General features: G+C 42.8%; 1 protein-coding gene across 1 annotated transcript in view; it reads right to left on the bottom strand.

The window, feature by feature from the left end:
• Nucleotides 1–1,294: 1,294 nt before the first annotated feature.
• Nucleotides 1,295–14,484, bottom strand: part of FAM124A (family with sequence similarity 124 member A) — a 168,026-nt gene continuing 154,836 nt past the window's right edge. Inside the window, exon 4 of the mRNA XM_086933443.1 lies at nucleotides 1,295–2,458. Within this exon, the coding sequence (XP_086789569.1) occupies nucleotides 1,625–2,458 (834 nt within the window). The 3' untranslated portion in view covers nucleotides 1,295–1,624. The remainder of the gene's footprint in view (nucleotides 2,459–14,484) is intronic.

Genomic DNA, 14,484 nt, shown 5'->3' with positions numbered 1-14,484 from the left:
GGAGTGCAAAAAACGATGGATTTAGGCCCAGATCCTTGTACTGGGATGAATGTAAGACATTGATCTACATTCTGTCCATCAAATTGTTTTTTGTAATTTTCTCCCGAAGGGGTTAATGCAGCACACAACGAAATCTCAAAACATCATTTTTTTGTAAATGATTGTTTATGTGTAGGAAGGGACACTTTCCTGCATATAAACAATCAATGGCGTTTTGCTGTTTCTATGTGTGCTGCACAACGCAGCACAGATGTAAACAGCAAAAACTAGGAGAAATTAAACATTTCTCCTCGTTTTGCCTGGTTAAGACCAGGTTATCCCTGGTCTTAATTTTGGCACTGCCTCCTATTTATGCCTCCCTTTGTAAATAGGGGCAGGGTCAAAATCAATGGGTGTTGCGGCGGATCCCTCACTGCAACACCCATTGCCCACCCCTTTCACGCTAATTATAGCGTGAAAGGGGGCCTTATTTACAAGGCAGAGTTAAGCCACGTTAAGTGGCTTAAAGCTGCCTTGTAAATAAGGCATAGCCCCTAACCCCACCACAACGTCCAGAAAAGTGACGCTGTGGTGGCGATAGGGGCTTGTAAATATGCCCCTAAGTGTCCTACATTTACCCGTGAACATAAAGTGTTAAACATCAGGTATCTCAAGTAAAGTGTGCTGTACAATGTCAAGGCAGAAGCGTGCAATATATCTGTGTGAGAGCCTGTGAGGGACAAATTGAGCCCCTACTTCACATATGAGTGCACATCTCTGTGTCTAGGCCTATGTATGCAAGGAGCCAGATCCACTGGGTATGTTGTTTCAAAGCAATATATAAAAGACAATTTTAGATTATTAGAGCTCATTCTTATTTGCACACTTACGCCATTTTGCAAGATTGAGAAAAGTCTGCCATTCCCATCAATAACCAGGCCGTGGGAGCCCTATTTGTGCATTTTCAGCTCGCTGGCTATTTCAGTTATTTTGCTTCAATTGTTTTACTGCTCTCCGTCCAAATCTTTGGACTTTGCAATCTGCCTGTTGGGCTGGACATGTGTGTTCTGTATTTTGGCATAACACTATGCACGCCTGATTTATTGGTGGGTGGAAATAGAAGAAACACTTTGCAGGGCTGAATTTGAATATTTATATCTTGCTTTAGTGTAGTGAGGCAAGATTGATTTTGTAAATTCTTGCAGTTGTTAAAACAAAATAACATAATATTAAAGAGAAAAAAGACGGATGTGTTATTCCTCCGTTCAATATTTACTCTCATACAGGAGTGTGACATACAGGACGAAAAAGAACTCATTTACGGATTATTTATTAGTACAATGTGTAAACATACTCTTTTCCTGCGATGACCAACAGTGCCCGGCAGGTTCATTTTCAGAATGGTTAAAGTCCGCAGCAAGATGGCGCATGCTCACGCGGTATCACCTAAACCAACATGCACCGCGGTGGAAGACCTTACACTTTGCTGTTAATTTGATATTTTTGCTGCCAAAACTAATTTACTTCAGCAACTGAAGGGCATTCCAGGATTTTACTGCATAAAAAAACAATATTTGCAAATAATGTTCAATACTAAATCTGTGCCCTAGTTTATATACAAAGTCGGTGGATACCAAGAGCGAGATCAGATGTAGAACTCTTCCTCTTCACAGGTCGGGGAAGACAAGGATTGGGATAGTGGCTTTGTCCTCTCAGTTGACTGACTTCCGCCCTGAGAACTATACGTCGTAGCTCTTGGGGACAGCTTGAATGGCAAGCCAGACGCAGAGCTGGAGACTGGGGGAGGCTTGAAAGAGCTGGGAGGCCATTCAGATGGGGAAGGGACTGGTCCGCAGGACCGCTCGAGGGGGCTGGTCCTCGACGGTAATCGAATTCCCTCACGGATGGCTCGCTTAGAACTACCAGTGCTTTGAGTTTCAGAGGGGAGCGAGGCTTCTAAATCACTGCAGAAGCCATTGAGAGTCGAATAAGCGGAGACAATTGACAAGTCAGAGCAGGACAGCTTCATCCCGGTGTCCACGTCGGTCTCCTGAGCCCCGTCTAAGTCATCGACACTAAGCTTGGGACTGCACCTCCATGAGGGCGCCCGCTCTCTTTGACCTGGTGTTCCACTGGCGTAAACTGGATATGGTTCACTAAGGGAAAAGGATTCACAGGATGGAAAAGTGCTCATTGTTGGCAAACAGAAGAGAGATTTGCTCCTCTGGAATGACCACGACCCAATGGAAGCATTGCTGGACCTTCGGGTGAAATCTCCGGAGTCGCTGTCAATCAAGTCTTGTTGGGATGTGCCAAAATACTGGCTGGCACCCCTGTTCCAATGCAGCTTGGCTCTGTCTGGCGCAGTTCTGTAGCTGTGCGGAAGAAGGTTGACCGAAGGCATGGTGCTGCATTTCCTCGAAGTGTACGTGTGCCACTTGTTCTGTCTGGTGGGCTTCCTGTAGGAGCGATGCACTTGCTGAAAAAGGAATTAAAAAATAAAATATTAGAAAGCATCAGTCTGGAAACATAGAAACATAGAAACATGCTACACATACAGCAGAATGTATATAGAGAATTCTCTTCATTAACTAGGGTGCATCTGAATTATTTTTCCAAAGAAAATATTAAGATTGACCCCTCATGAATTATACTCCAGTAGAGTATTTGTTTGCTTCAACAACAGAACTCTTATCTCACCAGCGGCCACCATCACTTCTCCATAAGGCAGCCAACAAAATTTGCATACAATTAGCCCATGCCTAGTTCTACATATTGAAAAAGGTTTCAACAGCACAAATATGTGCGGCACAACAAAACCCCACTAAATGCCAAAACCCCTACCGAGAATGAGTTACTCCTGCAAACTTTGTAACTGCAGATCTAGGAAGAGCAGACCAGGACAGGCAGAAATGAATAGGTCTAAATTGGTGTGCCGCGTCCCCATGGTGTCCTATGCTACACTAAAACTATCACTTAAACATTAACTGGATATGAGAGGGTCACAGAAATCAGACCCTTTAATCAAGACTAATCCAGTTCCTTCCCATCTGTGCCTGAAAAGTGGCAAAGACACGGAGTAGTAGATTTAATTGCTTTTGGTTACTTTTTTGGAATTTTTCTGCCAGCACAAGAAACCATGTTCCACACTTTCAAGGTAAACTGAATCACACTTTTATTGTTTGTGTGTGTGGGATGAGGGTGAATGGTTGTCTGTACAGCCCTGGTAATTTTGAAGAACATTTCAGACTGCTGTGGTTCCAATTTAATTCAAATGTGAAATATAAAAAAGGGGCATCTCAGCACTTGTTGCTCCTAAAAGAGCTATTTAGTTTGATACTCCATCGAAACATGGTGAATATTCCCTCTGCCATATTACAAGTGCCATAAACTACAATGCACTTGTAAAACAGCCATCCGCTCTTATTGGCTGAGATAAACACAGAACAGGAGAATGAAGCAACCATGCCAAGGACCAATACTGTGCATAGGGCACTGGTCACCGGAAACAACAGCAGCCTCCATTTCAAAATGTGTAATAGTCGTGTTAATGTGCTGTTAAAGACAACGTTAACTTATGTTATCTGAATGAACTTGGAGTGGGCACACTTCAGCAGACATGCCTTAATTTGGAAGGAGCACAAAGGATTTATAAAGCTAAATTTATAAAGAAAGGGCATAAGAACAGAACAAAAGTATATGATAAAGCTATCACTAAGACAACAAGCTGTAATAGTGCAGTGTTGTGATTAGCACACAGAAGCATCCGAACAAAGGTGGAAACATGTCAGGTGGAGTCAAGATGACCGGATCTTGTTTGTTCAGTAAAGGTATCACATCAATGTTAAAGCAGCGAGTACTGGAGGAGTGGAGAGCGAGTTATACATCCCATCCCACACCTAACAAAACAGTCCTTTGAGGAATACAGGACAGACAATCTAAACAATAGCAGCTACTCGGGGCAGTGAGTTACAGCCCCCACCGTGCAATGACTTCATTTATTGCCGACTCCACGTTTTCTACAGAATAACTCTTCAGACTTTGGAAAATGTTATTCTTCTTCGAAGAGGGCAATTTATGAGACAGGCATTTTGTATAAAAAGCATAACACATACGTTTTGAAATACATTTAATATTTGTTGTTTATCCAGTTCATCACTCCACCTAACGCACAGTAGGCCACATACTAAGGACATATGTATGATTCCATCCATATAAGTCACTGCTTAATTTTGGTTAGTCCGTTGTGCCCTAATATTCAACCTAACTTATTCAGCAACACAAATCTCGAACAATGTCTCCTAAAATTATTTCAAAACATCATACAAATCTCTATAAAATGCCAATACCTAAAGAAAATTAGAGATGATCGACCACAAAACGTTTCCAAATGATTCCCTTTACTTTGAACCTTAGAGATCACTTTCAACATATGCATCTTATGTAGTGATTATATCTGTTTACAGATACAAACTTGTTGGCATATGATGTTTGCACGTTGCCTAATTCTTTAAAACGAAATCCTGCTGAATTTAATAATACAACTTTAATAAAGAAATTTTGTCAGTAAAAGGTAATGTGCAGTTATATCAGGAAATACATAGAATATTTAGAAATTTAAAAAAAAAGTGTCTCTCATTCTACTGAGTGTGTGGCACATCTACCCGAAATGCAACAAACAGACCCTATAAGGTGATATCAGCTCCTGCTGTGACTGAACCAGAACTAACTCCTCTGGAAAATATAATTTCCAAGTTCCCTAGCCTTAACCATTGCACATAAACGCACCACATCAGAGGAGTTGGACCACATAAACATGAGATAGTAGCATCTGGTAAGCCAGGGATGTCACATGCCAGGATAAAGCTTCCAATCTCTAGGTGCCCGCATGTTGGCACCTTCTCCTCAAACATACCCAGTCCTACTGTGCTTCCTTCCCATGTTCCTTCATCCCAAAGCTTTCCCCCTTCCCCGCATCACTCTCCTCCACCCCAAACTCCCTAGCAATCTCAAGTAGTATCTCAATCTCAATGCAAATCCCAACTTTTCTTAAAGTTTTTCCCATCTCCCTATCTCCTCCCCAACCCCAGCAACTTCCCTCCCCTTTCTTGAGTCTGGCCAGCTCTCTGTAACCCATCTTTCTTTCCCAACCTAATCCTTCTAAACACCCTTCACCTATCCAAAACTTAGTTTCACACACCTCTCTTCTAATTAACCCCACAGGTAACCTACCTCTACCCAGAACCTCACTTACACCCATCCTACCTCTCATCACCCAACCTCTTTCCTCTGCTCTCATGCTTAGCTCACAACCCTACATCTTTCTATATCCTGATATCTCTCACTATGCTTCATTCATCACTGATCATGCATTTTTCCTCATCTCTAAATCTTCCTCCTCTACCCTTAACACGTCACAATTTTATGCTAATGTGTTTCGTTTCCCCACCCACCTTTCTTCAAGCCGTTCATGGTTTCCTGCTAAGTACCCCATTTAAAGCTCCAATCCAATTCCCAACCCACTGCCCTTATATTACTCAGTTTCAAAATGCTTTATTCGGTTTGTACAAGTACAACCATGTAGCAACATACATAAATACAGTTTCAAATTCACATTTATGTAAGTTATAGATAATGAAACAGTTAAAATTACATCGATATCCATACACTAGTTTCGTTTTAGTTCAATTGTAATACGAGGTGTGTCTCACTTGAGTACAAAGTTAAATTGGTCACTATATACGTTTTAGCAGCAGTTATTATAGAAAGAGTTAGTGCAAAAGACGCTAATGTAAAATGCAAAATTCTATAGACTTATCATATACATAAAGTGCTATTGACATGTGCAAATATGCAGGATTAAGAATAAAGTGCGACGGCTGTTTGATCACTTTAAACATTTTAGCAGCAATTTGTTTACGATAAAGGTATGTGCAAAACGCCAGTGCAAAGTGCAAAATACCGGGAGACAATTATTACCATAAAGTACTTTCGGCAGGTGCAAATGTGCAGTATAAAGTGCATTGCAAATAAATACATATATAAACAATGTAACTCGAACAATGAATCATAGGCAGAATAGGACACATTCGTGACATAAAGTGTAGCAGCCAGGGGAGTATTCGGGGGGAAAGAAGTCATATTATGATTGATTTCCTTTGCCACATACATTTTAAGATATAAGTGGCCACACGATAACACACATCCGGGGAAGCCAAGTCAAACATCAATTGCATTGCGGCTCTTGTATTGCACATGTTATAATTTAAGAATAATTGCTTCAGATAAAACTTCCTAAAACCAGTATAAAAGTTACAAAAAAGTAAAAAGTGGCAGGTGCTCTGTTTGGATTTCCCATCGCATGGACACAGACATATCCCAGGTTTTTTTACTGTGGGGAAAGCCACTAAATGGTGAACTATTCCCAGCCTCAGGCGAGCTAGAACAAAGCGATGGGAATTAATACTGACAAATGTGAGATAAGGGGAGAGACCTGTGCTAAGATTGTATTCCATGTATAATTTAAACGTACTTTGCATTGCATACTCCTTCATTCTGGTCCCTTTTACATGGTCCAGGTAAGTGGATTTGAGGTCACGCTTTGTTAAAACTGATTCTGTTAATATATCTTTAAAAATGTCCTGACCAAAGAGGGTCTTATACCAAAATTGAATGTGTTTTAGCCAGGGGATTTTCGAGTGACGATCAATTTTAATACAATCCATAATTACTTCCTGGGTAAACCTGGTTTCTTCCTTAGCCCATATGGATCGCCATAGGGACAGGGGACGCAATGCAATCAAATCTGTAACGTAATTTAGGCCTAACTCTCTGTGAGTAATCTCAGTTGAAGCAGAAACGGGGAGGCATAGTAGTCGTTTTAGGTACTTGTTTTCCTCCCGCTGGATGGACAGGACAATCTGGGGATTATATCCCCATATCCCAGCTCCATACAGGGCAGAGGACATACACCTTGAGTTATAGATGGAGATCATCTCTCGGATTCTACGGCCCCCCAGTTTTGAGGCAAATCTGAAAATGCAATTTACATTTCTGATCATTTTCAGGTCAACACAAGATTGTTCGTTTACCCATCTCCCATCTCCTGAAAAGGTAATACCTAAATAACATAATAATATTACTCTTACCAGACCTATCCCCTTTCTAAGCCAGCTCTCATCCACCAATCCTTCCATCGCAGGCCCAGCATCCTTACATTCATCACAGCCCCGTCTTTCAACTACACACCCCACAACCCACACAGAAAATATCCCTCTATTCTCTAACCCCCAGTCCCTACCCTCCCCCTTTACCCAAATCTAATCCATATTTGTATTCCTCACTTTTATAATAACCATTCTACTTTCTGTACCTCACTTTCTCTTGTTGTTCCCATGCCTCATTCCGGGTACACAAGCTTACCTCAGTCTCTTAATCTACTCCTCCACCAGCCATTACACAACCAATTGAAAGGAGAGAACCCCTATTCCCTTCATACTCTACCCATTCTCCAACTAAAGCTACCTGCCACACCTCTTATTACCCAAACCCTCTATCTCTCTTCTCACTTTGGATAGCCTTCCTGCACATATCGTGAGAATCCTCTAGCATTTCTGGGCAGATGCAAAAGAGTACCCACTATGCATGCACCTCTCCTATGTATATCTGCTGCTTAGATCTGAACCTGATTGACTCTTTAACTCCTTCCAATGGCTGCCGGCATGCAGGACAGGCTATGGGCCACTCGTGTCACCCCTATCGGTAATTTATTCTCACACCCTGCAACAAAGGCGTGCCCATGACCCGCTCTAATCTAGTTCCAGTGGTGACCCAATCGAAGTTCACTGGTGCTGCCTGTAGCTAAGTGCACTTCTGTGTGCCGCTCCACTACCATTCATGAATAAACACTAAACAGCATCTATTATGCAGTGTCCCCCCTAACCCTGCCTGGGTTACCCCTAGACGTTACTGGATGGACGTGAGGTAATCTAGCACAGGTGGCCTTACACAGCCCATGACTGCGGTCACTGTCCTCTTGTTCCAGGGGGATTTCAAATACCCTATTTGCCTGCTTCCATGGTATGTATGCCCGACATAATCTAATAAATTTAGCTACATTTTTACCATCTACTGAATAGAAGATGGGCGAGAGGGATATAATTAAAGTCCTGCCAGACAACCACCCTTCAAGACGTGAAAATATATCAGGTCACTCAACCAAGACATGGGCCTAAATTGCAGCAGATTGTTGTTTACTGGCAATATTACCATCCAGTCCTAGTAATGGCCAGGGCTAAAGTATTTTATTCAGAGGACGTTGGGTGTCCCTCATCATCACGCCTGCTCCTCTCCCTGCGGTGTTAGCCAGACGGTAAGGATCTCTTTGCTGAGTATTTAGTTTCAGAGCAGATTTTGCTTGGTGTCTGACCACTGCAATTACAAGTAGGGCGGTCGGACCACCATTGCAACGCTGCCACTGCCAGGGATCCCTGGTGGTGGTGCGTGGTCTTGAGGCAGAAATATGCAGTCCCGCCAAGCATATTACGAGTTTTCTCTCCGCCACAGTTTTCATGGCAGTTGATCCTCCATGAAAACCGTGGCAGAGAGGAAACAAAAGGGCCCCTACAGGGCCCCCTAATGTCTGTGGGCCAAGGGGTGCGTGCAGGGGGCACACGTTGTGCTCCCCTGTGTGCATGCACCCCAGTACCTGCACGGCATGTACTACACCAGTCCATGCCGTGTAGGTACTATCTTTGACATTCCCATTGTGGTGCCTATTCAGTGGGCACTGCTGTGGGAACACCAAAGAACCGCCCGCCATTGACTTACAAAGTCATAATATGGTAGGCAGTGCGCACACAGGTTTGGCGGTGGGGTGGTCCCGCCGCCGCACCACCTAACTGGTAACCAGGCCTTAGGGTGTTTCTAACATTTCTGTTCATTCATCTGTTAGTGGTAGTTCAAAATTGCTTTGTTTGGTTAAAATAAACACTTTTTTATAATAATAAAACACATTTATATTTAAGATATAAAGTTATAGCTAGTCGGGGTGTTAATTCAGTATACCAAAAAATACATAGAAATTGTATTTTCTACAGCAAAAACTTGATTTAAATCAACACACTTGAATGCTTTCTACAGTGGTTATATAACACAATAGTGCATATCGTTATTGGAAAGCCAACAGTTGCTGTCAGCATGCTAATTAGTAAAACTAATTGCAAACCAAAGATACAGAGCGCCGCTTTTTAGGATGAAGGGAAGGTCTATAGAGATGCTAAGCAGGGACACAAGGCTTTATTGATGCATCAGCCAGGCATAATGGCCATGGTGCTGACTTCAGAAAAGGGGGCACTTCTAATTCAGAATGGAAGATGAACAGGGACTTCATGTGCTAAATTCAAATGGGGTAGAGATTGGGGCAGATTCCAATTGGTGGCTAATATTTACCCCTTCAAGAGGGGGATATGAAAGACAGCACTGGTGTAGGGCAATTTAACAGAGCCCATTTAATAGTATATTGTGTGCCAACGATTGATGCAAATGTTGCTTTTGCACCTGATGTTTGATACGAACGAGAACAATTTCTAACACGGGGCAAACTTTTTGTCACTCTAAAGACTGGAATAGTGCAATGATATTCAGGGCCTGTGTCACAAAGGTAAATGTACACCTTTGTGTAAGTTTACGATTGTTTGCTATTCACAAAGGCATTTACGAGTAGTATATTTACAAGTGCGGGGTCTCCCTACATAAAAAGATAGGACTATTCTATCTTTTTATGTGTGGAGTCTCCGCACTCATAAAGATATTACTCATAAATCCATTTGTGAATAGCAAACAGTTGTAAATGTACACAAAAGTGTAAGTTTCCTTTTGTGAATCAGGCCCTCAATGTTCTAAGCAAATTAACATGAGAACTCCCTTCCCCCTTAAAAAGCCCATATTTGGGTCATTTTCTAGCATTTTGGATTCACCTAGTTATCCTGCCTTACTGAAGTACTGAAAAGGTGAATTCACTTGCATTAATGTATTAATGGTACATGAAAATGCAAAAACCCATGTGTGCCTTAATGTGTGCTATTATATTTTATTAACACATTTCTCTTTCATTTTTGTACTTTTTGATGACCACTAAAGCTTTAGTATTATTACACACCCAAACACATTTTAAATGAGTCTCCATCACGTTATGGTGTGTTTTACACTGCATACTTCTGCTGAATGATCCTAGTAAAGTGTAAACTCGTTCTGGAGCTGGGAAGAGGGAGTTTTAGAAAGCTCTAGAGCCGGCTCTTGTTGGAGATGTGGGTATCTTTTCTGACAAGGTCTTCTTTGTCTTCTCACTTTCTTCCCAAGAGAAGAGCCCGGCACCTCTCAGTTACAGCCGATCTCTGGGTTTCATGTTCTCACTTCTGTTCACTTGCAGTGAGAAAAAGTGTACAAAGGTTGCACCAGAATGTATCAATTTTAGCATTACGTGCTGCAAACTGATCGAGTGCTGGTCCATTGAAAGGCGACCGCCTTGTTTATTTTAATACTTTCTGGCTGTTTTGGAATTAAATGCAGATTAGACTTCTAGGCGATATCCTGTATGTTTGTGTTTTCTTTTACAGTAGTTACTGAAGCATTGTCATTCACCAGAGCAATCTATGGAATCCCACCCCAGAAGGCACTATGTAAGAAAAGTAAGAGGGAACACGCTCTAAAGTAACCCTGATCTTTAATTTCTTCATACAGTAACTCTTAAAAAATGTTGTATCAGACTAAGGCAAAGGACAAGAATTTCCTTCCCAAAAAATCTTCATCTCTGGAATAATTTAATTTAGTCACAAATACAGAGCAAACAAGTCGTGAGACATACATTTTCCACCCACTGAGTAAATTGACTCTTGTTCTTTCAGAGGTGCTTGTGAAATATATCAGATGGGGTTCTGCTTCGACAAATATTTCTTATTAGATCTGAAAAACTAACATTACGGTATAAAGTTACAGGAAATTGCACCCTAATCGAGGCACACTGCCCAACATTTGCACAAAATGGACAGCCTGCCAGATTGAGCATTAAAAGTGAGAGGGGAATTGTATTAAATATCATTTCATGTTTAAAGCTACCAGTTGAGGCATTTTTCATTATAATTCAATCATTCAGTAGACGCCGGCCTGGAATCAGCATTCATCTCCTTCTGATGTTCTGCATGCTATGAAACAATGAAAATGATTTAAAAAACCAAAGCTTCCTAACTTGAACAATGTGTGCACTGGGTAAGAAGACTCCATAATGATTGGCGGTGAGGTTCGGCCTGATCCCTGTGCTAACAGCCTGCCCTTCCACTGCCTGCACATTTCCTTTCTCCTCCTGCCTTTCCAACTGCTGATTATTCAAAACAGGAGTCCTAAGTAAACACTGCGGGGCAGGATCCTTGCAATGGGCCTGATTCACAAAGGGCCTCCGCGCACGCGGCGGACGCCCCGCAGTCGCGGGGGAGTCTCCCCGCAATGAGAATTCTCCTTGCAGAGGTTCTGCCCAGAGTGCGTAGACTCCTCTATGACTGCGGGGCCCACGCCACGAGTGCGGAGACCCTTTGTGAATCAGGCCCTATGTATTTAGGATACCCACAAAAAATAAATTAACACACTCTGAGAGTAAATGGACCTTATTCAGTGAGTTAGCCTGAAAATCCAGTGTTGATCAGGTCCTCTTAGATTTATGCTGGACACCCCTAATTCAAAATAAGTACAAAATAAGGCTGTGGCTCAGAATGCTAGATATTGCTAGCAGAAGGCTCTTCTCTTCATAACAGTGATTAAGAATTAGGAAATTAGCCATACTCAATTTCATTTTGTAGCTCTGAACAGGCACTCTCAAAACTAAAAATTCTTGGGAGTCCACAGCGATCACCCGTTAAGCTTCTACAAAAAAGATCAGCCATGTCCACATCAAGCATCAGCACCCTAGTTTACATTGGACCTGTCAGCTGCGAAGACTAAGGGGCTTATTATGACCTTGGTGGATGGACCGCCAGGCCACAGCATCGGCGGGCGGGAGAACGCGGTCACGCAAACGGCATCCCAACTGGCGCATTTGAAGCTTACTGCCGGGCTGGCGGTGTGCCGGTGGCGGTATAGCGGTGTGCCGGTCGTGGTCTAGCAGTAGTAGCATGCTCGGGTCACAGAGAGAACCTGAAGGCAATGCTGCCGCACTGCAGCGCCTGTACTGTCTTGCGCACACTGTTGCCATGCACTATGTCATGCATGGCACACAGTGCGCGCACAACAGTGTAGGTATAGGGTGCCCAACATGTGCCCCCAATCACAATGCCCAATGGGCTAAACTGCCCAGGAGCCCTGTTTGGGACCCCTTCCCTGCCTTTCCACCGACCTTTTCATTGTGGGGTCCCTGCTATGAAAATGTTGGCAGAAATGCAGGTTGTGATTTGCACAGTGGTACCGGCATCGGCACCGCCTCCATTCCCCGCCTCTTTCCCCACCACCGCTGACGCAGGATCCTGGTAGTGGTGGCAGTCTTGTGCCGGGCCACCCGTCATGGTCGTAATCGGGGGGTTGGACCACTGAGGAGGCGAAGTACAGACTTCCATCGAGGGAAGGCAGTCTTGGGCCCGCCGTACTCTTAATTAGTCCCTAAATGTAAAAAAGCTGAATTCTTGTGGAAAGCATCCTATAGCAGTGCTGCAAAACACAATTGCCTCCCAATAAAGAAACCTTTATTTTTAAATGTAGCCAATTTTCCTTAAAGGAAATGGAAATACATTTTTAAAAAGGTTTCTTTTTCAAAACTTTACTTAAGAATTTGTAGTGGTTCCTTGAACCTTTGCCTACTATTAAACACATTTTTGTCAGACACATTAAGAGGAAGTTTTCAAATGCCTTACCACCCCAAAGTGGGAAATGGTCGGTTTGCAAACGGATTATGATTGCAAAACATGGATCCATCACATACTGATTTGCAATTTGGAAGGGATACCTTAAAACTGAAAATTGGTATCCATTTGCAAAACCATTTTAGGAGCAGAAACAAGCTTGCCAACTCCTGAAATGGTCTTAGGCCATTCAAAAAGCATTTTAATGCTTGCAAACACTGAATAGAAGTGTTAAGATCATTAAAATGCTTGGTATATCTGGTCCTTATTGACCCTGCTACACTATAAGTTTCTACTACCCCCATCGCTAGCCTTTGTGATAACCTATCTACATTTTTATGAACATTTCTTGAAGATTTACCCTTTTGATCTCCTTTCCTCTTCTTTTCCCACAACTTTGAACCCACAGTCCTGTTCCTCTCTTTTTCCTATCCTCTATTTAGAAAAGACTCAATTCCCCTACGTCAGGATCTGTGCTTGACCCTTGCCCAATGTTTATGATTAAAAAAGTCAAGCCGATCATCACCCCCGTTCTTACCTCTCTCTTCAGTCTTTCCATTCAAGAAGGCAGAGTGTCCCCCCACTTCGAAAACTGTGCTTATTTCTCTGATCAAAAAACATCTGCAGAACCGTCTGTTCCCAGTAACTGCCAGCCAATTTATTTTCTCTCTTTTTCCACTAAAATCAGAATTTGCTGAAACATACTCTCTGCAAGTAGCTAATCAAGCTAACTTCTGCCCACCTCATGGCATGGAAGTTGCTTTACTCAGTGGCATAACAAAAGTTTAAGGGCCCCCCCTGCAATGTACACGGAGGGGCCCCAGCCCGGGAGTTTATCCCGAGAGCTCATACCAGAGTACTGTGCTGGGGGCCCCCCTGCAGCTGGGGGCCACCTCGCACCGCGGGGGCCTAAGTTGCGCCCTTGTCTTTACTCCATATTGTGGTTGACATCAAGGGTGGGGCGAGCTGATTGCATTCCATTGGATTTAAGTGTAGCTTTTGACCCAGTGGCTCATAGCATCTTACTCTCTAGTCTTTTCTCTATAGGCTTTAAGGGTTACACCCTCAAACAGCTTTCCACCTTTCATCCCTCTGACAGCTCTCAAACTGTTGCTCACCTTCAGTGTCATTCAGAATTCATAAAAATCGTATGTGGTGTTTCTCAAAGATCTTCTCTCAGCCCTTCTCTCTTCAATTTTTATGATTCCCTTCTTCCATCTATAACACAAAGCAATGGGTTCTCTATCTCGTACACTGATGACACAGAAAGTAGTGTTTCCTTCGAGATAGGGTGACCACCTGGCATGGAAGTACATGCTAGGCAGTGACAAAAGGCCAAAATTGCAGTACAAAAGGTCAATTTTTTTGGCACACCAAGGACGTCACACAACTATAAAAAAAAAGATGTCCAACACAAGTACAAGTCAAAATACGTTCATGTTCTCCAGTCAGTGGAAGTGCACTGCTTGCATTCCTGTAGCTGACTTGGACACTGAAGTGGTGGAGGGTGGAAACAGTGCTCCCATTAGAAATTCAACAAAGACCTTATTAGCAAACAGCTGTTGCTTAGTTCTTCTTGAACACTTCATGTTGGTAGATGATAAAGATGGTAGAAGTGAGGGGT

This window comes from Lissotriton vulgaris, chromosome 8, assembly GCF_964263255.1.
Source record: "Lissotriton vulgaris chromosome 8, aLisVul1.2, whole genome shotgun sequence".
Lineage (NCBI taxonomy): Eukaryota > Metazoa > Chordata > Amphibia > Caudata > Salamandridae > Lissotriton > Lissotriton vulgaris.
The sequence above is the reverse complement of the archived record's forward strand: the minus strand, read 5'-3'. Positions and strand labels throughout refer to the sequence as shown.